Below are 26,734 nucleotides of genomic sequence, written 5' to 3' on the forward strand. Positions count from 1 at the left end.
GTTTCTGGAGTTGGAGAATGTGCCTCCTTGACTTTTGGGTGCTGTCTAGATCTGCCCACCACCCTTAGACATTAAGAAAGGGAAGTACCAGATTAAGAACACGAGACACAGCTTTTTCTGCAGAGTATAGAACTATGTTAGCTCCTAGCAAAAGTCTTAATGGTGGGCACAAGAGCAGTGAATATGTGGTTGATTTTTAGAGGCCCTGGATCAAAACTTTTGGGAGTATCCTTCTTCCTGATGCTCTCCTTTCTTTCACTGCGGTGCAGAGCAAACAGCTATACCTATGGTAACATCCCTTCTCTTGCTTCTGTAGTTTTCAGCAGAATCTAAGCTATTCCTCAGACTTTGTACAATGTTTTGGTCCTTATCTTCTCAGCATTCAGCTGTAGCTGACCTACTTAAATTCAGTTCATCAAAGACTGAAAGACTGTGCAATCTCAATGGGAACAGGGTTGCCCTATGAAGAGCATTTTGCTCCTAGAAGAAACATTGAGTGATATATTTCTGTTTACTAGTTTTATATGTTTGTTTTATTTTAATCTCAGGATATATTTCAAAAAGCTTATCATTTATTGGTTGGAACCAAATAGACTTGGGCATACCTCAAAGTAACTACGATTATGGAGAAATTAAAAAGAAAATTCTTGAGCTGGGAAGGTGGCTTAGTGGTAGAGTGCTTGCCTAGCATGCATGAAGTCCTGGGTTTGATTCCTCAGTACCACATAAACAGAAAAAGCTAGAAGTAGCACTGTGGCTCAAGTGGTAGAGTGCTAGCCTTGAGCAAATGAAGCTCAGGGATAGTGCCCAGGCCCTGAGTTCAAGCCTCAGGACTGGGAAAAAAGCAAATTTTTCTGTATTCCTTGTTTGTTTATCCTCCCTTATACTAATCATACTACCCCAACTATTCCTTTAAATTAATCTACAAGGATAAGCTACTGTTATATTTAAACATGCATAATCACTGAGTTGAGACCACTAAAATCCTAAAGTTGTTGGGTCAATAAAAGTTATTGGCATTATTTACTGCCAACAGGGGAGAGAGGTGGAGGGGAAGCCCCACACTATTCCACTAAAGACCAGGGCACTGCTGAGTATTGCTATCAATGTTTGCAGAGCTGGCCCATTATATTGACAATCAAGTGTGGTTTTTCAAGAAAAAAAAAGTGGGGTGGGGTGGAAAGAGGTGGAGAAGGTGCTCTGATTTGCTTTCACAAAAGTAGGACTGATTTGGGTAGCGCCACACATTTTCTGCTGAATTCCAAGACTTAAGGCTATGGCTGTATGCTTGTAATAGGAGCTTTTCTTTGTGTAAAACCTAATTATACCCTAGCTTTATTTATTTATTTTTTTACTATGCACTCCTATTTCTTTCGTCTGCAGAATTGAAATGGATGGTCTCAGATCTGAGACAGAAAACGGTACTGGGCAAAGTCAAGTATTTTGAGTAAGGACCATCTTTTAAAATTCCTTCACATGGGCTGGGGATATAGCCTAGTGGCAAGAGTGCCTGCCTCGGATACACGAGGCCCTAGGTTCGATTCCCCAGCACCACATATACAGAAAATGAACAGAAGCGGCGCTGTGGCTCAAGTGGCAGAGTGCTAGCCTTGAGTGGGAAGAAGCCAGGGACAGTGCTCAGGCCCTGAGTCCAAGGCCCAGGACTGGCAAAAAAAAAAAAAAAAAAAATTCCTTCACTGATGGGCCGGGGATATGGCCTAGTGGCAAGAGTGCTTGCCTCGTATACATGAAGCCCTGGGTTCAATTCCCCAGCACCATATATACAGAAAATGGCCAGAAGTGGCGCTGTGGCTCAAGTGGCAGAGTGCTAGCCTTGAGCAAAAAATGAGTCCAAGCCCCAGGACTGGCAAAAAAAGAAAAAAAAAATCCTTCACTGAGGATCAATATCTCTAACCACCCCAAATATACTGCAAGAATTAGACCCCAAGCTGGCTGCATTTGGCTGTTAGGAAATAGACACTTTTTAAATTTTGGTAAAATTTAAAGATTTCCCACAGCCTTCATTAGGACCTTCATTAGGAAGGTCAAAGGAGTCTATTCTAAAATAGCATTTTTTTTGTATCACAGAAAATGTAGGAGCCCAGGCTCACTGGCTCCCTTCATCCTACAATGACATTTGAGGTCCTTCCTATTGTACAGCAGTGGCCTATTACCCCAGGTTTATGTAATTCTCAGAGCCATACCAGGTTCTGTATGTGCAATCTCTCTTTTTTTGGTCCCGGGACAACTCCCTGTGCCAGGAACACTAAATGCAATTTGTTCCTTCTCGCTTTGCAGTAACTCAAGAGGACTCAAGTCGTTTCTAACAGAGCCAAGATCCGAACTCGGGGCTCTCCCAAGTCCCTCTCCCCAGCTCTTTCCCTCAAGCCCTTCCTGCTTGCCTGGTGCCTCTCATCAATGCAAAGCCGGGAACACCAGAATTTAAAATAGAACTCGCTCGCTCGCTGAAAATGAACAGCTGCACTTTGTTGTTGTTTTTCCCCAAATTTACAACGGCTGTGGCGGTTGCAGGCCTACAATCGCAGAGCGGGGAGGTCGAGGCAGGAGGATCCGGGGTGGAGCAGACTTCAAAGGGCAGAAGTGGAGGGAGGAAGAAGGGAGGAGGGGAGGGAGGGAGGGAGAAAGGGAGGGAGAGGGGGAGAGAGAGAGAGGGAGAGGGTGGGAGGGGAGCACCCCCCACCTCGCCCCCACCCCCCCCACCTCGCCCCCACCCCCCCCAGCAGCCGTCGGGCCTGGCAAGGGTGCGGCTGGAGGGCGACGTGCGGATCCCAGGACGCGCGTTCCGATGGGGGGGGCGGGGGTGAGCGGACCGGGGAGTGGGGGGGGACCCCCGCCTTCCCCTTCCCGGGGACCCCCCCTTCCCCTCCACCCAACCTACGCCGCGCGGGGGGCGGGAGGGTGGGGGACTGGGAGCCACACCCCGGCCTGGGGCCCCCGACGACACCTGTTGGGGGGGGGGGACAGCCCCCGGGGGGCGGGGCGCGGCGGAGGGGCGGGGCCGGGGTGGGGAGGGAGGAGGGAGGGGGGGGACCCCCCGAGGGTACAAAAGGGAAGGCGCGGGCCGGGCCGCGCGTCCTCCTCGGCCCCCTCGCCACCACCCGCGCACCCCACCCCGCACCGCACCCCGTCCACTCCCCGCGGAAGCCGAGCGGCCCCGGAGGCCCGGAGCCCCGGAGGCCGGCGCTGGAGGAGCGGCGCGCGCGGCCGGGACGATGCTGCGGGTGCGGTGTCTGCGCGGGGGCAGCCGCGGCGCCGAGGCGGTGCACTACATCGGGTCTCGGGTGCGTGGTGTCCCCCGCCCCCCGCCGCCGGGGGGCTCCCCGACCCCCCGTCCAGGCCCCCCTCACTCCCCGGGGGGGGGCGCATCTCTCCGTGAACCCTCGCCGTGGTTTGCGCGCGTGGGGCGCACGGAGAGGTCGGGGGGCGCGGGGGGGGGGGGGCGAGCAGGCCCCGGGGCACGGACGGCTCCAGCCCAGCCTCACCTGGATGGAGCCCCGGCTTGGCGTGGGTTCACCCCGACTCCCTCCGGCCGCTCCCCTTTCCTTGGGATGCCCCCCCCAACTCCCCCTGCCCCGACCACGACAGGGTCAGGGCGGTTGGGCTCCCCAGTCTCCACCCCCACCCCCCACCCGTGCCCCTCCAGCCCCCCCTCCTTTCTCTCTCTCTCTTGTGTGTGTGTGTGTGTGTGTGTGTGTGTTTGGGGTGTCCTGGGTCTTGAACTCGGAGCCTGAGCCTCTCAGTGCTCCAGGCTTTGTCTCAGAGGGGGGGGTCTGTTGGATGGAGGACTTTTCTGCCCGGGAGCTGGCTTCGAACCCCCATCCTCAGATCTCAGCCTCTGGGGAGCTAGGATGGTCGGCCCGTCCCCCGGTGGTGGACGAACCCCTCCCTGCGGTCTGGTGTCAGTTCTCCGTGGCCTGGGTCGATCCTTGCTTGTCCTGGGTAGGGAGCCACCCGTGTAATAGGCTGCAAACGACAGTGGGTTCAGCCTCGGACCCCAAGCGCCAAACCCTGCGGCCAGAGACGAGGAAGATGGGTTGACAGCTGGCCCTGTGCACGTCTCCACATTGCTATGTGAAGAAGGCAGGCAGGCTAAGGCGTGCTAGGTGTAGATTCTGAGAGGGGAAGGGGGCTCCCTCCCCCCCCACCCCCCACCCCACCCCCGGCTGGGGGCGCCTGGGAGTGGTGGACGGCTCTCTGGGAGGCCAGACCATCCTCTGGGCAAGAGTTCAAGAGTCACTGGAAGCTGGTTTGCTGAGGAGTATGGAGGAGCATGGCAGCTAGGGACAAAATCTACAAAGGTTGGGTGTTTTTTTTTTTGGGGGGGGGGTTAGCGATTAACCTAATAGATAAAAGAAATTCTATACATAAAGGAGGAGGTTAAAAAAAAAAAAGGTAAGGCTTTTCTACCCATAAAGGATTTTAAGTATTTGCATTACACTGTGGGATTTGTTGTTGTTGTTGTTACCATTTTGCCCCATCTCCAATTCTTCTTACCCCTATGTATGGAATTGAGCTACACAGTAATCTTGTTGTTCTTGTCCTTCAAAGCTGGGACGAACCTTCACAGGATGGGTGCAGCGAACTTTCCAGAGCACCCAGGCAGCTACGGCTTCCTCCCGGAATTCCTGTGCAGCTGACGACAAGGCCACTGATCCTCTGCCCAAAGACTGCCCTGTCTCCTCCTACAACGAGTGGGACCCCTTAGAGGAAGTGATAGTGGGCAGGGCGGAAAACGCCTGCGTCCCACCATTCACCGTGGAGGTGAAGGTAAAGCATCCCTGTGTCCCCACCTCCCTCTACAGCATTGGCTTCTACCACCTCCCTCCTCTGCAAACTGCCGTCTTGCCTTAGCAGTGGCTTGATCCACAGAAATCCCTTCCCTCTGGAAACCTCACTGTGAGACCCTGCCTGACTCATCAGACTAGTTTATTGTTGTTTTGATAGGATTTTTTTTTTTTTTTGCCAGTCCTGGGCCTTGAACTCAGGGCCTGAGCACTTTCCCTGGCTTCCTTTTGCTCAAGGCTAGCACTCTGCCACTTGAGCCACAGCGCCACTTCTGGCCGTTTTCTGTATATGTGGTGCTGGGGAATCGAACCCAGGGCCTCATGTATACGAGGCAAGCTCTCTTGCCACTAGGCCATTTCCCCAGCCCTCATCAGACTAGCTTATTCACTGTTCACAAACTCAAATTTGTCCATGCTACTCACTGTGATCCCCTCACACACCCCAACCCCTGCTTTGCCAAGTCCTCCATAACCGTGGATGAAGTCCGCGTGGTATTCATGATTCTTCCTAAGCCAGCTCTCATATCTCCATTTCGGAACATTCCTCCACCCACACTTTTAACATTGCCTCATCTTAGAAATATATTAGTATGGCAGGTGAGTAGTAACTCATTCCTGTTTAAGGTGCTCTCTTCTCTAAAATCCAGAGGCTCTCTACGTACATGACGAGATTAACTTTGAAGGTAAAAGGTTGCATGTTGAGTATTTTCAAGAACAAAGCTAAAACTTAATGGGTCCATTTTGTCAATTACACTATAAAGGAACACTGGGGAGCCAGGCACCTGTAATCTTAGCTACTCAGGAGGCTGAGATCTGAGAGAGACTCTTGTGAGACTCTTATCTTCAATTAACCACCAAAAAGCTAGAAATAATAAAGCTGTGACTCAAGTGGTAAGATCATTAGCCTCGATCACAAAAGCTCAAGGATTGCACCCAGGCCCCAAGTTCAAGTCCCAGGATTTGTAATTTTTTTTTAAGTGCTTTGGGGTATAATGGTTGTAGATATTAACTGGCAATTTGTTGGAAGAGAAGAGAATGAGAGAAATTCAAAGAAAGGAAGCACAATTTTTTTTTTCCTGGTCCTGGGGCTTGAACTCAGGGCCTGGGCACAGTCCCCAGTCTCTTTGTGCTCAAAGCTAGTGCTCTACCACTTGAGCCACAGTGCCATTGCTGGCTTTTTCTGAGTGGTTTATTGGAAATAAGAGTCTCATGCACTTTCCTGCCCTGACTGACTTTGAACTGCCATCCTCAGATCTCAGCTCCTAGGATTGCAGCTGTGAGCCACCAGCGCCCAGCTCAGAAGCACTTTTTTTTTTTTTTGCCAGTCCTGGGCCTTGAACTCAGGGCCTGAGCACTGTCCCTGGCTTCTTTTTGCTCAAGGCTAGCACTCTACCACTTGAGCCACAGCACCACTTCTGGCCATTCTCTATATATGTGGTGCCGAGGAATCGAACCCAGGGCTTCATGCATGCTAGGCGAGCATTCTACCACTAAGCCACATTCCCCAGCCCTGGAAGCTGAATTTTTGAAAGCTAACTTGCCTTTTACTTTTATTTGTTTGCTTTCAGTTTTGTTTTAATCTGTTTTTTAAAAAAAAGCCCTTTATAAAGAATCTTTCTATAAAAATTATGCTTAAGGTTAATAACCTAGAAAGTAATTGCTGGATAAATAAGAAGTAAGTTTCTATACTGATTTTTGTTAGCCTTCCAAAAATAGCTAAAAATTCATTTGGCCAACCACATAAAGGATTTGGGGCTCTGGAGGACTGTCAAGTTTCCAGGAATGCAACCACATCTCTGCAACCAATTATTAAAAACATGATATGCTCAGCATCTCGTGTAGTGCTCTTACAGTTCTAGCAAAGTTATAAAGGAAGTGTAAACACTTTCCAACTATCTCCTGGAAAATATAATTTGCCCTGGTCATTTGGACTTTGTCCAACCTTTGATAAATTATAACTTACACTTGTTCAAATAACTTTTTTTTCTCCAAGGAAAGTTTACTTAACATGTATCAAGGCAAACTTTACACAAAGAGTCAAGCAGGACACTTTGGAACTGTGTGACTGCTATAATTCAGTGTCCAGTTTTCAAAGGCTGCTTGTCCCTCAGTGGATTGTGGGAGATGTTTGGATGAGTACTACCAAGATGTGTCCAAAAGGAATATAAAGTCACTATTATCCTCTCTTTCTAGTTGCTGCTGCAGAAATGGCTAGGGATAGAAAACTGGAGTGCTTCATTTGTTTTGTCTTTTGAAAGAGTGAACTGGCCTTTAAAATATCCGAATGTTTAACACTGATAACCTTTTTCATGGGTCAGAAACTGAGCCTGCCATAGATCCTCAAAAGTAAGTGGATAGTTAGTGATTCTGAACAGGGGGTCAACAAGCTTTTTCTGTACAGGGATTCAGCTCTGCGGAACGTAGATCTATGTTGCAAGTCCTCAACTCTCAGCTCTGCCACTGCAATGCAAAAGCAGCCATAGGCAATGTGGAAACAAATGAGCGTGCCTACGCGCCCATGAAACGAGTCGCAAAAAGAGGCACTGAGCCAGATTTTCAGCCCGTGGATCTTAGTTTACCAATTCCCAATTACCAATTCCTTTATTTTTGCATATAACTTCCAGAAATTTTCTACATGTTGAAGCTTGTCTTTGGCTACGAAAATACTGTGAATTCACTCATCAGATCACTTTCTTTTATGACCACAGGGCTTGAAGTGATCTGAGAGCTTGTATAAACTGGAAGGCAGAGAGGTGGGTGGTTTGTGTACTGCAGGGGCTTAACAGGGAAGTAGGAAAGTGAGGACCACGTTGGACTTGAATGTTACCAAGTTTAAATTCTGGTGAACAGAAAAGTCAATCATGATTTGTTCTTGTTTTTTTTTGTTGTTTTTTTTTTTTGTTTGAGAAAAACAAAGGTTTTCTTTTCCTTGTCTTTTCTTTTCTTTCTTTCTTTCTTTCTTTCTTTTTTTTTTTTCGAGAAACTATGCCTTTAATCTTAACAGGAGCAAAATACCTTTCTTCCTCACAAAGTATGTTTTCCAGACAGAATTCTGGGATGCACTGATAGTCTGTGGGGTTTTTTCCCCACTTAGTGTGTTTTTATTCTTTTATATCATATTGTTTTTTTGTCTTGCTGAATTCCACTGAGATTTTCTAACAGGAGTGCCTGTGTCCTGTTTTATCTGTGAATCATAGGCCAGAGGATTCCAGGCTGGTCTGGGGACAGACATGCTATTAGTGGTTAGGCATGAGATCTAAGACAGAAAGAGCAGTCAGGCCAGATCCGAAAGGCCTCAAAATATTAAGATAATTTAGAGTTCTTCTTTCAACAACTTCGGAATGTTTGTCTAGAGAGCCAGCGTGTGGCTCAATACTGGGGAATCAACAATGAACAAAGCATGGTTCTAGTCTCAATTCCATCACGCTATGCAAAGAGTCGTTCACCATCTATGAACTTAGCTTAGGTTCTATTTTTCTTCTGTAATTATTTCATTGACTTTCTTCTGCTTCTAGGCCAACACATATGAAAAGTACTGGCCATTTTATCAGAAGCATGGAGGGCATTTTTTCCCCAAAGATCATTTGAGGAAGGCTGTGGCTGAAGTTGAAGAAATGTGCAATATTTTAAAAATGGAAGGAGTGACAGTGAGAAGACCAGATCCCATCGACTGGTCCCTGAAGTACAAAACTCCGGATTTTGAATCTACAGGTAAGTGCTTCGAGAAAGCTAATCTGTAGCCAAGCACTGGTGGCTCATGCCTGCAATCCTAGCTACTACTAGTCAGGAGGTTGAGATCTGAGGATTGTGGTTCAAAGCCAGCATAAACCACTCAGAAAAAGTTGGAAGTGGTGCTGTGGCTCAAGTGGTAGAGTGCCAGCTTTGAGCACAAAGAAGCTGAGGGACAGAACCCTGAGTTCAAGCTCCAGGACCAGAAAGAAGGGAGGGAGGGAGGAAGGGAAGGAAGGAAGGAAGAAATGAAGGAATGAAGGAAAGAAGGTAGGAAATCTGTAAGTGTCCTGACTTCCAATTTCTTCCTTAAACGTGTAGGGAGAAAGAAAGCTCTCAGAAAGCCTTCACTGTAAATTTGGTAGAAAGAAGCAGTTTTTCGTAAACTTCATGATGATCTCCCTACACAATACCGATGAATTCCATCTAGTTTCCCTTAAGAACAAAAATTAAAAGAAATACAAACATTACCATTTTCTTTTTAACTAATACTGTTACACAGCTAGTCTTTGTGCTTTAGTTCTGTAACTTACAGAATTATCCCAGGTCCAACTTTCAGTTTGTGATACTAATAGTCCTTAAGGACTATTTATTTATATAGCAAGAAAGATGGGCTGGGGATATAGCCTAGTGGCAAGAGTGCCTGCCTCGGATACACGAGGCCCTAGGTTCGATTCCCCAGCACCACATATACAGAAAACGGCCAGAAGCGGCGCTGTGGCTCAAGTGGCGGAGTGGTAGCCTTGAGCAGGAAGAAGCCAGGGACTGCTCAGGCCCTGAGTCCAAGGCCCAGGACTGGCCAAAAAAAAAAAAAAAAAGAAACCTACAAATGGAGCAAGCTTGTGGTTGATGATCTCTTTGAACAGCCAGTTTTTTGTTTTTCCTTTTCCTCTTTTGTTTGGCTTCCTCGCCCTTACACAGAACATTTTTAGAACATATTAGTTGAATAAAGTAATGGGCTTCATTATGGCATGTCCATATATACACTTTGCTCATATTCAGTATATCTATATCCTTCCCCCCGCTCTATATCTCTAATAATCCCCTTTTTATGTCTCTTCCCCTCAAATTCCACGTTTGAGAGAACACATGCAACGCTTGTCTCTTTAAGCCTGCTCATTTAACATAACGATCTCCAGTTCCATCCATTTTCCTGCAAATAACATAATTTCATTCTTCTTGTGGCGGACTGAAATCCCATTGCGTATACATCTGGTTCTATATGTGTGTGTATATCCAGGGCTTGTAGCAATTATTTTTAACCCAAGCGTTAGATCACCTTCTATCCGTACTATCCTGCCTGGGCAATGGGTTGTCCTGAGATGGTTGCGGGAGTCTTCCTTTTTGGCTGGCCAGGTTTATACAGTGCAATGCCACGTGACATCCTGATGGTGGTGGGGAACGAGATCATCGAGGCGCCCATGGCTTGGCGTGCACGCTTCTTCGAGTACCGCGCATACAGGTCAATTATCAAAGACTACTTCCACCGCGGCGCCAGGTGGACGACAGCTCCGAAACCCACCATGGCCGATGAGCTTTACGACCAGGTGAGGTCTCTAATTATAGGCTAGCTTGTTAAGTAACGTTTCTAAATAACCTACCAACAGTAAGAAATGCTCCGATACTGTTTAAATGTTGAACATTTCAAGAGGTGTGAGAGCATCACCTACTTAAAAAAAAAAGTGATTGGGGTACGATGAAAACAAGAGTAAATGATCTTGTGATAACTTTCATAATGATAATAATAGCTACCATTCATTTGTTGCTTACCTTGTACTGAATCCCGGGCTTGGTTCTTTCTTGGCCTTGTCCATCATGTTTTGTTCTTTAGAACGACCCTAAGAGAGAGAGGAATTATCGTTTCATTACAGGGAGAAGTTGTCCTGGGGCGCTTTGTTATTTGTGGGAGCCAGAAAAGTCCCTAGACTCAAGTCCTCTTCTAGGAAAAGAACCTGATCTACTGGCAGATTGACAGTAAAATGAAACACCTTATCCCTCCCTATCTACAGTATGCATCTGTAGATTCAACCAACCTCAAAACAAACATAGTTTATTGTGTTAGGCATGATAAGTAATCTAGAGATGATTTAAAGGAAGATATGGATAGATTATGTGCGAATGCTCTATCATTTTATTCCATCCATGGGTTTTGGTCCTGGAACCAATCCCTCTGCAGATACAACGGGTGATTTTATGTTCCTTCTTAAATCATTTACTTTTGGGATTACTTACAGGAAAAAAAATTAAATCAAAATTTTTTTCTAGGGGTTCGAAGATAAAATTAATAACGGATTAATTCTACCACACCCAAATTTGGCAGGAAAGCGTGGTGTTTCATTTTATGGTGCCAGTTAGGCTCAGGTCCAAATTCCTCTTCTAGAAGAAGAGAATTACTTCATCCTGTTGGCTTTCAGTATTACAGATAGTTACATGAATGCATACATGGGTCATAAAATATTTTCAGAATCAATTACTGTCCCACACTACTTATTTCTAAGTATCAGATTTCTGTAATGCTAGTTTTTTTTTTTAATTTTGTTGTTTTGACTTGTTTATCAAAGCTTTCTTCCTATGCATGTTTTGGCCTAGAACTGTGTAGGAATTGGGGGAAACAATGATGCAGAGCAAAGCTTTTTGAAAAATATGTATCCTGTTAACAAGTTCCCCATGAAAGCAATGTGCTGTGTGTTCATTCTTCTTCCAATCAAGGGCTGGGGATATGGCCTAGTGGCAAGAGTGCCTGCCTCGGATACACGAGGCCCTAGGTTCGATTCCCCAGCACCATATATACAGAAAACCGCCAGAAGCGGTGCTGTGGCTCAAGCGGCAGAGTGCTAGCCTTGAGCGAGAAGAAGCCAGGGACAGTGCTCGGGCCCTGAGTCCAAGGCCCAGGACTGGCAAAAAAAAAAAAAACACAAAAACATTCTTCTTCCAATCAGGATTATCCTATCCATTCTGTGGAAGACAGACACAAATTGGCTGCTCAGGGAAAATTTGTGACGACTGAGTTTGAGCCATGCTTTGATGCTGCTGACTTCATCCGAGCTGGAAGAGATATTTTTGCACAGAGAAGCCAGGTTAGCTTCTATATTATTGTATCTTTTCTTTCTATATTAAAGTCGTTCAATCCTACCATATTTTGAGTTTTCTAAGCCTAGAACGAAATCTTGCAACATTGCATGTCTTCCTTTTATTTTCAGGTTACAAATTATCTGGGCATTGAGTGGATGCGTCGGCATCTTGCTCCAGATTACAGAGTACATATCATCTCCTTCAAGGACCCCAATCCAATGCATATTGATGCCACCTTCAACATCATCGGGCCTGGTCTTGTGCTTTCCAACCCTGATCGACCATGCCACCAGGTACGAGAGCTCTTAGGACACTGAAAAAGCTATCGAGTCTACCACCTTTACATACTTCCATGGCTCCAAAGTGACCAATTTAGCATCATTCAACAGCACTATGGTCAAACATCACATCACTTATGGCATGCTTAAGATGTCCACTCAGAAATATATATTGCTGCTGGCAAAATTAGTATAGTACCATCAGACTTTGACTTTTAACTGCTTGCTTTTGTTAAAACATCAGATTTGGGTATCTGAGTGTATAATAGCTGGGCACTGGTGGCTCATGCCTGTAATCTTAACTACTCAGAAGGCTGAGATCTAAGGATTACAGTTCTAAGCCAGCCAGGGCAAGAAAGTCTGTGAGACTCTGATCTCCACTTAATCACAGAAAAAGCCAGAAGTGTCACTGTGGCTTCGGTGGTAGAGTCCTAGCCTTGAGCAAAAAGGAGCTCAGGGACAGTGCCCAAGCCCCATTCAAGCCCTAGGACCCGCTTTAAAAAAAAAAGTGTATAATATTATCTTGTGGTTTGGAATATCAATTTCATAGCAGTCAGGTTGTAAACAAAGGACTTCTGCATGGCCAGAACAATGTGTCAGGTCAGGCTCCCTGAAGTTAGCCTCACTCTGCTAGGAGTGGAGCTAGTCTCTCCCCGTTCTGCAGCCTCCAACTTTCTACCTACTGTCCCCTCACTCTAGACAGACAGAAAGTGATTTTGTATTTGCAAGGATGAAGTATACCTTTCTCAAGGTACTTTTATATGGTATTACAGTTCATCTTTGTCCCTTACTTTCATATTTTGTGGCCAAGATTACTTATTCACTAAATTTTAACATATTTCATTAATTTACTAAGTGGGTATGTGGTATAGCCACAGAGATGGCTGACTTATAATAGGTAACTGATGACAATATGGTTCTTTGATAACACACATGTAACATTTATTTTTCTCCTACAGCCACAAAATGAGTGGCTATGAAGTTGATGGACCATGGGTTTGACCTAGTCATATTTTTATTTTCATATAATTAAATAGTTAAGAAACATTTCATGTTTAAGAAAGAAACACTTTCATTTTCTTTAACAAAGGCGTTCTTAAGGAAAGTATCTTTGGAATTTTAAAGCTCTGAAACCAGAGAAAAGCTTTAATATTAGCCATACTTTGTAATTTTAATATAGAGTTTCTTTTAAACTAACATTTTAAACTAACATTTGAACAAAAATCATCCAAATATTTATAACAAATTACATTTCCTTATGTTGGCAGTTGAGAAAACACCTTACCAAAAAGAATTATTAATGACAGGAATGCTGGGCAGGGTCATGTATGCCTATAATCCTAGTAACTGAGAGGCTGAGACAGAGGAACTGTGAAATCAGGGTTAATTGGGCTATATGATAAGATTCTGTCTTAAAAAAAAAAAAAGAAAGAGAAAGGAAAACATAAGGCTATCAGAGACCAAAAATAAGAATAACAAGTAGGTATTTAAGCTTTTGGGGGTTATTTTGGTCTTGCAGATTGATCTTTTCAAGAAAGCTGGATGGACCATAGTTACCCCACCAGTACCGGTCATCCCAGATGGTATGTCTGCTTATATTTATACTTATAATGAAGTGAATACTTTAGTGACCAAGGATCTTTCCTCTACATAGATCTGCTCAAGTTTTAGCAAACTAGAGAATATAGTTTCCTAAAAAAGTGGTAGCTCTGAGTACTAGTACAAGGCTGGGACTTGTATTTGCAACTTTTACTGCCATAGAAAATAAAAGTGAGAAGACAGAATAAAGCAACACTAGATAAAGCAATATAGAATCTTTCATATAAAATAAGATGAACTCAAATTGTGCCCTGCACATGGATTGATTCCTAACGGTTACAGAAAAATAGTTTTAAGGTTAAAATAAGTTTTCAGGGTTGGGAATGTATCCCAGTGATAGAGCACTTGTCTAACATGCTCAAGTCCCAAGGTCTAATCTCCAGAACAGAAAAAGAAAAGGAGACATGAAGGGAGGGATGGAGGGAGGGAGGGAGGGAGGGAGGGAGGGAGGGAGGGAGGGAGGGAGGAAAGGTGGGTATGGCGATACAGATCTGTAATCCCAGCACTATGCTGGCTGAGGTAGGATGATAGATCAAGTCCAGCCTAGGCTACATAGAGTTCATAAATGAATGAAATAATAAAGTTTTCAAAAAGAAAGTGATCCAGGGAAAGAATTTCAACAAATTCTTGGCTCTAAGCAGAACTGGCAGCAGACACGTTTGAACAGTTGTTGCTATTTTCAGATCACCCACTCTGGATGTCTTCCAAATGGCTTTCTATGAATGTCTTAATGCTAGATGAAAAACGGGTTATGGTGGATGCCAATGAAGTCCCAATTCAAAAGATGTTTGAAAAGCTGGGTAAGTAGAATAAACGGAGAATTTTGTCAAATGTGAAAGTGTCCAATAAGAGAAACTGAAATTCAAGGTCATATCAAATTCAATTTCTATTCCCCTTAGAAGTGCTTAAGCAATACTTTGTAAATGTCCAGTACTTTTGTTTTTGTTTTCAACAAACGTAGCCTCAAGCAGTTGGAACTTGGAGGGGCAAAGGGTGAGCAAATGCCACAGTGATACTCACTAGATGCTATGTTGCAAGTGAACTATTCATCTCATGGGTGGAAATGGGAGGGAGAACCTGCGAGAAAGCAAGGGAAGAGGTGACATTGTCTAAAAAGAAATGTACTCATTATTTGACTTATGTAATTGTAACCCCTCTGTACATCACGCTTATAATAACATTTTTTATATAAAAAAAGAAGTTAGAGCATGTCAGACACTGGTGGCTCACACCTATAATCCTCGCTACTCAGCAGGCTGAGATCTGAGTATCACAGTTCAAAGCTAGACTGAGCAGGAAAGTCTGTGAGACTTTCATCTCCCAATTAAGCGCCCAAAAAAGCTGGAAGTGAAGCTGTGGCTCAAGTGGTAGAGAGCTAGCCTTGAGCACAAAAGCTCAGGGACAGTATCCAGGCCCTAAGTTCAAGCCCCAAGCCTGCACCATAAAAAAAAAAAGTTGGAGCTATATCTGAAGCCACTGAAATACTTCCTCAGTGATAAATCTATCAATGTTCTATAACTCATTAGTTTCCTAATATCCATCTATGGAACTACTTCTTTATATATACATTGGTGAGTCCTTCCCCAAATAAGAAATTATTAAGACTTCTTTAAAAATAAATGCATATATTAAAAGGCTTATCTCTAGAAAGAATAAGAAGACAAGACATCATCTTTTTAAAGTGCCACTGTATCTAATACAGCAGACTCTTTCCCTAAGTACTGCTAGTTAAATAGACTTTGTACATTCCAGATGTGTTATTGCTATAAATGGTAACAGGTTAAAATAGTTCTCTGATTAGCTTTAATACATGCAAATGTACCACCCAATATTAAACTACCAAGTTTGGTCCATTGTTTCCTTAGGATGTCCTGGAAAAGTTAATCTGTATCAGATAAAATCTCCTTATATGTTACTACATAAAGTCAGTGTTCAGGTTGGCTACATTATACTTTCCCTACTAAATTAACAGGGTAAAATTAGAAATACTCTGACAAAGTCTAATCATAGGACAGATGTCTTGAAATTTTAGTACTTGATTATTTTTTAATATATGGTGGGGAAATCTACTTAGTCTGTTGGCTTGTGAACAGTCAGTAGAACAAAATTTTAGGGTCTCTGTTAACTTTTATGTGAAGATTTTACATTAGTAGTGAGATGGAGTAAATGAAAATGTAACTGGTGGGGGGGAAAAAAAAAAAGAAGAAGAAGAAAGCCAACCACACTGGGTTGGGCTATCTTGAAAAGTTAGAACTACAGGGTAACTACAGGATTCCATCCAGTCTTCAGGCTTGCCATCGTTGGGAGAATCTTTGTGTTAGCTTATCTGACTGATCTCGTCTCTCTTTCTATGCAGGTATCAGTACCATTAAGGTTAACATTCGAAACGCCAATTCCCTGGGAGGAGGCTTCCATTGCTGGACCTGCGATGTCCGCCGTCGCGGCACCCTTCAGTCCTACTTTGACTGAGCAGGCCTGGTGGAGCCGGAGGCACGGCCTCAGATAGAACCTGAGACGCTTAGGGGCAAGGTTCATTCTCCCGCTTTAAAAACTGCATGAACTATAGTGCTTTAAACAATCATATCCTTCACAGGGGGTCTCAAGCCTGGTTTACTTGTATTACTTTTCTTTGACATAAGGAAAATAACTTCTACTAGGTATTCCTTTCTTCTAAAGTTAGTTACCATTTGGCTTCAAGTATAAAAATTGGGTGAATGTATACCAAGACAAAAGTTAGTCACCTGGATAACTTGGCCACTAATATTTAACCATCTACCTCTGTTTTATAATTTTCTTCCCCAAAGGCAGCTTGAAATGTTGGTCCTAATCTTAATCTTTTTTTCCTTTTTGATAGACTCATGAATGTTTGTATGAGTTTTTTCTAAAGGAGAAACAGACGTAAAAAGGTACAGATCCTAAATAGAGCCAAACGACTCCCTTTTTCTGAAGAATTTGGGAAGTTCTTAATCTTTTGTTCTTAAAACAATACCCTAGACTATGCAAACATTAAAGTGGATTTTCCACAAATATTGTTAACATCTCAGCAGTTATGATATGTGCTACTAGAAATCATGTCATACAACTTACCTCATTTCAAGTGAAGTATTTTGATCTTTTTCCTCTTTCCAAAACTTTTCACAGCTATTTAGTATGCTAGGATATAACTATCAGTTCCCACCCCTGTATTTTAATGCTCAACATCTAATAGGTACATTGCATCTTCAGCAGTCTAAGATTTGTTTACATATGCGCAAATTATTTAAAGCATAGACTGTAAAAGCACTTTTTAAAACTAATGGTGGTAAAAACCTATATGCGATATGAAGTAATTTTACTGTTGGATAATGTACATGTATTTTTATTCTAATAAACGTTTGTGCTTCAGATTGGATTTTATTGTAGTTCCTTGGCATCAGTCTACTTACTCTGGTGTAAGTAAATTATAGACTGTAGCTCTGAGGGCAGAATTCTAATTCTCTGAAATAGTCAAGAGTTTTTCATCCCAAATTTAGAACTAACACTTGTATTCAGAAATGTAGTTTATTAAAAATTTTAAAGTTCGTATCTATCTGAGACTAATCTTAGATCTCAGAAAAGTGAAAAAAAATCTCAATTCTGGAGTTATTGAGAGATTTCCTCATGAAAAATCAGTAGAGAGTCTGTTCTTGGAAGATTCGCAGGTTCGAACCATTCCCTTGCCAATGCCTTTAACCCACCTGAGTCCCAGTGTCCTTTTATTTATTTTTTTCCTCTTTCCTAAACTTTATTAAAAGAAACAAAGCAATGGTGGTGAATCTGCATAACAGTCAATTTTCCAGGATTCCTCCCTCAAAAATGTGACATTTGATTTCCAAATGCATGCCAGTAGTGTACATGGTTCCCAACTGTACGAAGAAGATTAAGAAGCTGAAAGCTTGAAATGTTCATCTTCCAACTTTCCCTAGTCTGTGGTCTGTCTTTGGATCAGCAATAATTGCCTGAACAGCTACTATGGCTTCATTAATTTTTGTCCGTAGCTCTCTGAGCTCTTGTATATGCAGCAGTCACAGAATCTGAGCAGCCTCATTAAGAACTGCATCTCCTGTGTCAAAACCAAGACTATGTTTGTCTAAAGCAACAGGCAATCCCTCTTTGGTTTGATTTGCTTTAGCAACTGCATCCTGTGTCGGGTGCTCCTGAACCAAACTGCAAATTGCCTTAAGCATGGCCAGGTAATTAATCATCCTGACGCTGAATCTGAAGAAGGTTAGCCAGCCTTAAGATCAGGATTATTTACGTCCAAATTGACCAATGGCTCTGCATTTTTTTGTTGCATTGTCAGTATTTTTTGCATTATCAGCTACTAAGTCCTTGTACTTTCCAGCATTATCTCCATAGTCACAGCTAACCCAAGAAGCCAGTCAATTGCTTCTTGTCGATCCTGGATCTTGAAAGGACAGTTAACATCTCTGAGATACTTTTCAAAGAACTTGGGCCAGTCAATGCTGTAGATGTTTCTTAAATGACCACTATCTTCAATCTTGTAGTGTCTTATTTTCTGGTCTTCAAGCCAGACCATAAAGTTTCTAAACTCTGCTTCATCTTTGCAGTTGAAGCCGGCAGGGTTGTCTTAATCAAGAGCTGTCAGCTTACGGCGGAACATGGTCCCCACTTCCCGCTGGGGGTCCCCCGGGCCTCCGCTGGGAGACCCAGCGCCCTTTTATATCCATCAGAGAAATACCTGTTAGTCCTGCATTTGGACTGAATCCTACTTGAGAAACCCATGCAGTTGTGTGGAGGGGTGCACACTGGGTATCCCATCTTCCAAGACCTAAATCTCCACTGCAATTTAGTTACATATCCTCTGCATTCACTGCAGTGGCTATTCCAGGTCTTTACTACCTTCTGAGCTTGGAAAACAGCCATCGATTCCCTCAGTTTCTGGTCTAATCCTCTTTAGGCCAGTGTACATTTGTATAACCCTGGTTAAGGCCCTCTCCCATCAACTCCCCCTTCCCCCCCAATCTCCTCCTTTGTCAGCTAAGATTTTAGAGGGAGATCCAGCCAGGTTTTCACTGACCGCTCTGACTTCTTTACCATCTTAAAAAAAAAAAAAAGACACTTCTCAGTGCTACAGAAAAAGTAATGAACTTTCAAACTAAGTCTCATCATTCAACCAGCCTTTGATGTCATCTGTTTCTTCAGAAACTGTGACATCATGTTTCATCTTGTAACTTCAGCACCATTGTGTGTGTGTGTGTGTGTGTGTGTGAGAGAGAGAGAGAGAGAGAGAGAGAGAGAGAGAGAGAGAGATCTCCCATGTCAGAAAAAAGTCATGCTCAAAGCAACCCCTTGTATCTATCTCCTTTATGATTCAGGCCTTTTTTAAATGACAAAATGATCACTTTTCATGTGAGAGCAACCACTTTCTTACAATATCCTGTAATAAAAAATGTACAGCCGGGGACCAGTAGCTCACACTTGTAATCCTACCTACTCAGGAGGCTGAGATTTGAGGATTGTGGTTCGAAGCCAGCCCAGGCAGAGAAGTCCCTAGGAGACTCTTATCTCCAATTAACCATTCAAAACTTGGAAGTGGCACTGTGGCTCAAGTGGTAGAGCGCTAGCTGTGAGCACAAAGAGACTCAGGGACAGTGCCCAGGCCCCGAGTTCAAGCCCCACCACCACCAACAAAAAATGTACATACAGGGGATCTATACATTTTCACTAACCAGTTAGATTTAAAGAGATAGTCATATCATCCAAAAATGTCCAGCCTAAGCTGTATAGCAAGACTGTATACTCAAAAGAAAAAAAATAAAACTTTCTCATAATTCTGAGCTGATTAAAGGCATCCTTGGGAAATTGGTGGAAATTAGGGGCCATGAACAACCATAGCAGGTAAATGTCCCTGGAGAGGATCTATAATAAATCAGGGGATCAAAGGATTTCCTTGTTTATTAATACAATGAGCCTCTCCCATGGGAACTCCCTGTAGCATCATGCTCTTGTATGTGACATTTATGCTTTAGAACTGAGTTTCTTTGGGCATTGCCCTCCATGTTAAATATTCTTCTGCTGTCACCCACCACGCTCATGCCTTGGGTTATAGGGTCTGTCTCACCAACATCCAATAGCAGAGCTGTATAATTGTGAGCAGTGTTTGGCATTTTTTCAGTTCAAAGATCCAGAGGTCACCACTGAGCAGTGGCTGTGGACTTGTGCCAGAAATTCCAGTTGGCATGAGTGCAGCTGGCTGACATTTCTAATTTCATTTCATCATCATGATAATGGGCTACAGCCTGCTGCAGTTCTAAGAAGTCATGTTACTGTTCAGATCCTCTAACAAATAAATATAGCTGTCTCTGAATAGTTTCTTTTTCTCTTTTGTTGGTACTGGGGGTTTGAACTCAAGAGTCTTGTGCTTGCCAGATATGTGCAATGCCACTCAAGCCATGTTCTCAATCCCTTTTCTGAGGATGATGGATTTGGGTGAACAGTATTCACAAAAGAAGGATATCATTTCTTCCAAGGCCAAATGGATCTACTAGGTGTGGAACCCCTAATTTGGTGTAAGAGGTTGGAAGCAACAGAAACTTAGTCCTACTTGCCTGAAGTATGTCAGAAGTTGCTCTAGCTCATGTAGGTCTTCAAATTTTCAGTCTGTGTGAGGCTCTGAATTGTTTTTTAATTGGCCATCCTGAGTTATCTGACGTATGACCTTAGTATGGCATTTCTAATCTGATCTTTAGTTTGGGGATAATCCTAATGTTAGTGTATTAAAGCATCCTGTAGACTGAGTGGTGGTACACACAAGTGATCCTAGTTTATCAGAAGACAGTGATCGGGAAGAACATGGCTCAAGTCTAGCCTGGGCAAGTTTGTGAGACACACATCTCTATAAGTAACCATAGCTGGTAAATGTCCCTGGAGAGGATCGATAGTAAATCAGGGGATCAAAGGATTTCCTTGTTTATCAATACAGTGAATGTCTCCCATGGGAACTCCCTGTAGCAGGCTCTTGTATGTGACATTTATGCTTTAGAACTGAGTTTCTTTGGGCATTGTCCTCCATGTTAAATATTTTTCTGATATCACCCACTCCAGTCATGTCCTGGGGTTATGGAGGCATAGTAGTAGTTCCAGCAAGGTGGGAGATGTAAGTAGGAAGATTGTGGTTTGAGGATAGCCCTAGACAAAAACAAGAGACCCTAACCAAATATCAAAGCAGAAAGGACTTAGAGTATGGCTCAAGCAGTAGGGTACCTGCCTAGTAAGCATGAGGTCTAAGTTCAAACCCCATGACTTAAATTTTTTTTCTAGTTGTACTTGATCTAGGTCTTATTTGACATGTTTGTAGTAACATATTGGCGGGTTCAACATGTAAACATAATTCATTACCTGTCCCTGGTGACTGGCAATGAAAACAGAACATTTTCTTTGGGATCCCATAGAATGAATTGATCCATTTCTTACTCTCCGTAGGCAGCAGGACTTTCTTCCTGTACTGTGTTCTCTCCATCAGAGTCATTATTCCACCAGCTGTTGCTCAAAACTTTACAGGTGTGTCTCATTTTTAATTCTCTTCTTTTCTCTTTTCTTAGTCTTGTGAGCTTTTGTCTTTTTATTCTTCTACTATCCTTTTAGGGCAGCTTCAGGAGAAAGCATATTTATTTTTAATCTATTTCAGGCTCTAATTATGTTGAAGTCTTTTGATAGTTGGTTATAAATGGCACCATAAGGGAGAAAATGTATATAGTGCTCCCCAACTCCTTGTGGGATTTTACAGGAAGTTTTGGTGACCCACAATTGTGCCAGCTTGTTTAGACTCCTCAGGATGTAAAACTCATGAGGCAGATACCAAAGCTTGCAATAGAGATGTCAGTGAAATGCCTTTGCCAAAGAATTTATGGATTCCCCCAAAAGCTCCAGTAACATAGATAATTATTTTGTGCAGTATTTATGAAAATGAAAGAAATTCCTACCTGGGGGTATGGCTAAGTGGAAGAACACTTACCTAGCATATTCAATCCCAGGGGTTCTAATCCTACCACTGGGGAAAAAAAAATCCATGAACAAAATGTCAAAATCTTAAATGAGGGTAAGGATTAGTATCACTGACAATTCTTTTGCCTTAGAGAGTCCAATGTGGCAGGGCACTGGTTCCACACTAGTAAGAAAGGGGCAAAATGAAACTGAATAGGGGCTGGGAATGTGGCTTAGTGGTAGAGTGCTTGCCTAGCATGCATGAAGCCCTGGGTTCCATTCCTCAGCACTGCATGCATAGAAAAAGCCAGAACTGGCGCTGTGGCTCAAGTGGTAGAGTGCTAGCCTTGAGCATAAAGAAGCCAGGGACAGTGCTCAGGCCCTGAGTTCAAGCCCTAAGAGTGGAAAAAAAAAAAAAAAGGAACTAAACAGCATTGTCTGCTACCTACCTTCAAGCCAAAATTTCTGAGTAGTCCAGAAAACCCCTAGCCTAGAATTGAATTAATGTGATACATTATTTGAAGAATAAACACCTAAGTATAGTGATGAATGAGACCATATACTGATTTTGAAATATTAGCAATCATTGCTTAGTCTAGTGTTATCCTGTCTACTTCATTTTATCTAGATTGTATGAACGAACTTCAAATTCACTCGGAACTTTTCTCAGACTTGGTTTTCTGAGGGCCTCAGTCATCGTTCTGGGAATTTTCAGCAGTAGGTTAAATATCAAAGCTCTATTTCTTCTGTTAAGGCTTTGACAGTATTAAGTCTGCTATCTACTAATCTTAAGAAAATCTTACATGATCCTTCTTAGTCCTCCCGATTATCTCTGAGTTTCAGGGCTGTTTTCTACCTCCACCAGAAGGAACAGCAGAGAAAGAAACACTCCTGACTATTTTATGATGATTGATTTTATGCATCAATTTGGCTAGACCATCATGTGTAGTTGTTTGATCAAACACCAGTCTAGATATTGCTGCGAAGGCATTTCGGGGAGTGATTAGCATTTAACTCAGTAGACTTTGGCAGACCAGATTACTTTCCATAATATGGGTGACTTTATCCAATCAGATATTATTCACTATACCTACTTGTTTATTCTTTGAAACTTCTTCTGTGTATATAATTCTTTGAACATTGCGATAAGTCTAGGAATTATTTATGCTTAGCTCCTTTAGCAGAATGCTAGTTAGAAAGCAAAAGCATACTAAGATTTGACCCAATTAGCCACTGTTTGAAAGAATGGCACCTAGTAGTGGCAGTTTAATTAATACCTAGGTGGAGATTCAGCAACTTCTAGAATGCTAACTTTGCAGATGTAAGCCAAATCCTATCATGGGATAGTAAAAGTCCAAACATGTTGTTTTAATATATTCCCTCTAGACCAGCCAGGCAATGATGGCTCATGCCCGTAATCCTAACTACTTAGGAGGCTGAAATTTGAGAACTGAGGTTCAAAGCCAGCTGAGGCAGAAAAGTTTGTGAAACTCTTATTTCCAATTAACTATCCAAAAAGTTGAAAGGAGAGCTGTGGCTCAAGTGATAAAGCACTAGCCTTGAGCAAGCTCAGGGACAGTGAGTGCCTAGGCCCTGAGTTCAAGCCCAGGACTGATATAAGGAACATGGAAAATAAAGCCATAAGAAAGTAAAATATCAGCCAGGAGCCTATCAGCCAGGCACCGGTGGCTCACGCCTGTAATCCTAGCTACTCAGGAGGCTGAGATCTGAGAATTGCAGTTCTAAGCCAGCCTGGGCAGAAACGTCTGCGAGACTCTTATCTCCAATAAACCACTCAGAAAAAGCTGGAAATGGTCCCTGTGGCTCAAGTGGTAGAGTGTTAGCCTTGAGCATAAGAAGCTCAAAGACCAGAAAACAAAGGGGAATGATCTCCTAGATATAGGACTGTTAAGGTTGGGGGAGGGGGAGACAGTAGAGACCAAGTCTGCGAAACCAAAACTGCTTGTCAAATGGTATTTCCCACAGGTTTGGGGCAGCGACCTTACATTATGTAACAAAAACCAAACAACTACTCAACATATAAAGGTCAAAAATAGACCTCTCAGTGGATCATAATAGCTCAAAAGCTACATATGTATGTTCATATAAGACAAGGATAAGAAAACTCTATTGTTGACGTTACATTTAAAGTCCTAGGTGAATTTCCTTTGGCGTACATAGGCCACGTGGCTACTGTATATGTTTTTGGTACACTGTGTATTGTATATATGTCTACCTGATCTAGGGAAGGGAAAGAAAAACAGGGTGTAAGACATCACAAGTAATGTACACACTGCTCTATTATGTCACTGTACCCCTTTTGCACAACACCTTGTCAAAAAAATTTTTAATTAATAAATAAATAGGGGCTGGGAATATGGCCTAGTGGCAAGAATGCTTGACTCCTATACATAAAGCCCTGGGTTCGATTCCCCAGCACCACATATATAAAAAACGGCCAGAAGTGGCGCTGTGGCAGGGACAGTGCTCAGGCCCTGAGTTCAAGGCCCAGGTCTGGCCAAAAAAAAAAAAAAAAGATAATAAATAAATAAATATAAAGAAGCTCAAAGACACTGCCCGGGGCCCTGAGTTCAAGCCCCAGGACTGGTAATTAACTACTTAATTAATAATACATAAAAATGAAAGCATTTATAACAAGTCCAGATTCCAGGTGCAACAGAACTTTGTCTTCCTACTTTAGGTCCAAGTTCAAGGGGGACTTTCCATAGGACTTTGAACCTATTTTCCCTAGGAGTTAATGAAATGAAAAGCTTTGAATCAGGTTAATAAGAATCGCATCTATAAAGATAAGAAAGGACAGAATCCTCTGAAAACCCCACAGAACAGCAGTGCAAAGACAGCACTAGCTAATGGGAGAAGGGAGCCATGGCGCTGGGGACTCGGCTTACAGAGGAATGCAAGAGCCCCTGCCAGGCCTTGGCTCCTATTCTTGATGACAGCTATAGAATGAGAGAACTTATCTGGTTTAATAATACACACTTTAGGGGCTGGGGATATGGCCTAGTGGCAAGAGTGCCTGCCTCGGATACACGAGGCCCTAGGTTCGATTCCCCAGCACCACATATACAGAAAACGGCCAGAAGCGGCGCTGTGGCTCAAGTGGCAGAGTGCTAGCCTTGAGCGGGAAGAAGCCAGGGACAGTGCTCAGGCCCTGAGTTCAAGGCCCAGGACTGGCCAAAAAAAAAAAAAAAACAAAAAAAATAATACACACTTTATTTTTTTACCCTAGCTTGTGTGTCACATAACCGTTAAAATGATATGTTTTTCTAGATATGCTTTTTTTTTTTTTTTTTTTTTTTTTTTTGGCCAGTCCTGGGCCTTGGACTCAGGGCCTGAGCACTGTCCCTGGCTTCTTCCCGCTCAAGGCTAGCAGTCTGCCACTTGAGCCACAGCGCCGCTTCTGGCCGTTTTCTGTATATGTGGTGCTGGGGAATCGAACCTAGGGCCTCGGGTATACCAAGGCAGGCACTCTTGCCACTAGGCTATATCCCCAGCCCTCTAGATATGCTTTTTAACATCCATAATAAGCCACATGCCTTGGGAGAAAGACCAGTTTCAATAACATTCTGCACTGAACTCCTTTTTTGGTAGGTCATGGGGCTTGAACTCTGACCCTGGGCACTGTCCCTGAGCTCTATCAGCTCAAGGCTAGTGCTCTAGCACTTGAGCCACAGCGCCACTTCTGGTTGTTTGGTGGTTAACTGGAGATGAGTCTCACGGGGACATTTTTTTTGCCTGGGCAGCCTTGGAACAGATCCTCAGCTCTCAGCCTCCTGCTTAGGTAGGATTACACAAGCAAGCCAGCAGGATCCACCCTGACATTTTTGTTGAGATGTCTCCAGCACCTAAACAGTACCTGACACACAGGAGTCATCGGCACTACTTGAGAGAATGAACAAGTAAACGCTTTGTAGAATCTTTGGACAACAGAAGTCTTTCTGAGCATAATAATTGTAGTCCACAACTCAATCTTTTAAAAGTTTTCCTGAGCCATTCCATCCCCCCCTCATAGTCACTAAAGCCTGACAGGACGGAAAGAATCAACATCGAGCCTACCTCTTTCTAATGCTATGGGAAGAAATTCAACACAGCGAAAAACGAGGGACGGGTAACAATGCTTGACAAGAAATGCACTCAGTACCTTACTTATGTAACTGTAACCCCTGTACATCACCTTTACAACAAAATCAAAGTTTTGTAATTTTTTTTTTTTTTTACCAGTCCTGGGGCTTGGACTCAGGGCCTGAGCACTGTCCCTGGCTTCTTTTTGCTCAAGGCTAGCACTCTACCACTTGAGCCACAGCGCCATTTCCGGCCTTTTCTATACATACGTGGTGCTGAGGAATCGAACCCAGGGCTTCATGTATGCAAGGCAAGCACTCTACCACTAGGCCATATTCCCAGCCCAGTAATTTTTTTTTTTAAAGAAAGAAAATTAAAAAAAAAAAATCTTAGCGCCTTTGAGGCATTTCGCCATCTGGTGGCACGTGTCTTAATCTACAGGAACCAAGAACATATTCCTCCCCTTTCTATGTCTGAGGTTTTCTGAAATTTTACAATGCCTTTCATCTTTGCGTGGGTCTACATGTGTTTGTCTCATTCCACACTGGAAGTTTCTGTACTTCAATTCTTGGAAATTTTCCCAAATGCCTTTTTTCTATCATTTTGTCATGCTGGAATTTCTATAATTTATATGCTAGAACTCCTGACTTGATGATTTACTTTCTTATGGTTTTCTCTCTCATGTTCTATCTTTTTTGCACTATGTTTTGAAAGTTAATGGTTTGGGTTCCACTAAAATATCACCCAAACAACCTGGTGAGTCAACAAAGCTGTTTATTCTTTCTGCGGTAAAGAACACTAACCTGACCATTTTGGAAATCAGCAGAAGAGGAAGGCAATAACAAAAAGTGATGAAGTTTTGAAGTCTGGTTTAATGCAGGTCTTCCCATATTTGGGATTGATCAGGACTCTAGACAAACACAATAGTTTAAGGGTGATGCACAAAGTAAACACGGATTTTTGAGGCAAGATGATCAGATTCTTTGGGAACAAACTGGCTTGATGATAAACTGAACACTTTGCTGTTCATTTTAATGAGTGTTCTTAGTGGAGGAGTTCCATTTTGTCTTCACACTGGTGGCATTCCTTGACTGATCTTTGGCTGTCTAAGAGTAAAGACTTATCAACAGGAAAAAACACCAGTTGAACGACATGAATAAGCTTTAGAGATCTGACGTAATAGGGGAACGTGTATCCTACATT

At 43.0% G+C, this 26,734-nt stretch overlaps 1 protein-coding gene and 1 pseudogene across 1 annotated transcript; one reads left to right on the plus strand and one right to left on the minus strand.

Annotated features, from left to right (window-relative positions):
- The first annotated feature begins 3,187 nt into the window (after window positions 1-3,187).
- Window positions 3,188-16,874, plus strand: Gatm (glycine amidinotransferase). Its single transcript, XM_048332044.1, has 9 exons — window positions 3,188-3,302; window positions 4,570-4,788; window positions 8,321-8,516; window positions 9,891-10,081; window positions 11,474-11,611; window positions 11,735-11,899; window positions 13,404-13,467; window positions 14,167-14,283; window positions 15,840-16,874. The coding sequence occupies exons 1-9, from the start codon at window positions 3,234-3,236 to the stop codon at window positions 15,950-15,952; spliced, it is 1,272 nt and encodes a 423-aa protein (XP_048188001.1). The 5' UTR covers window positions 3,188-3,233; the 3' UTR covers window positions 15,953-16,874.
- Window positions 16,875-17,237: 363 nt separating this feature from the next.
- LOC125340423 lies at window positions 17,238-18,125 on the minus strand (annotated as a pseudogene).
- Window positions 18,126-26,734: the final 8,609 nt, after the last annotated feature.

Source organism: Perognathus longimembris, chromosome 23 (assembly GCF_023159225.1).
Source record: "Perognathus longimembris pacificus isolate PPM17 chromosome 23, ASM2315922v1, whole genome shotgun sequence".
In the NCBI taxonomy this organism is placed as follows: Eukaryota; Metazoa; Chordata; class Mammalia; order Rodentia; family Heteromyidae; genus Perognathus; species Perognathus longimembris.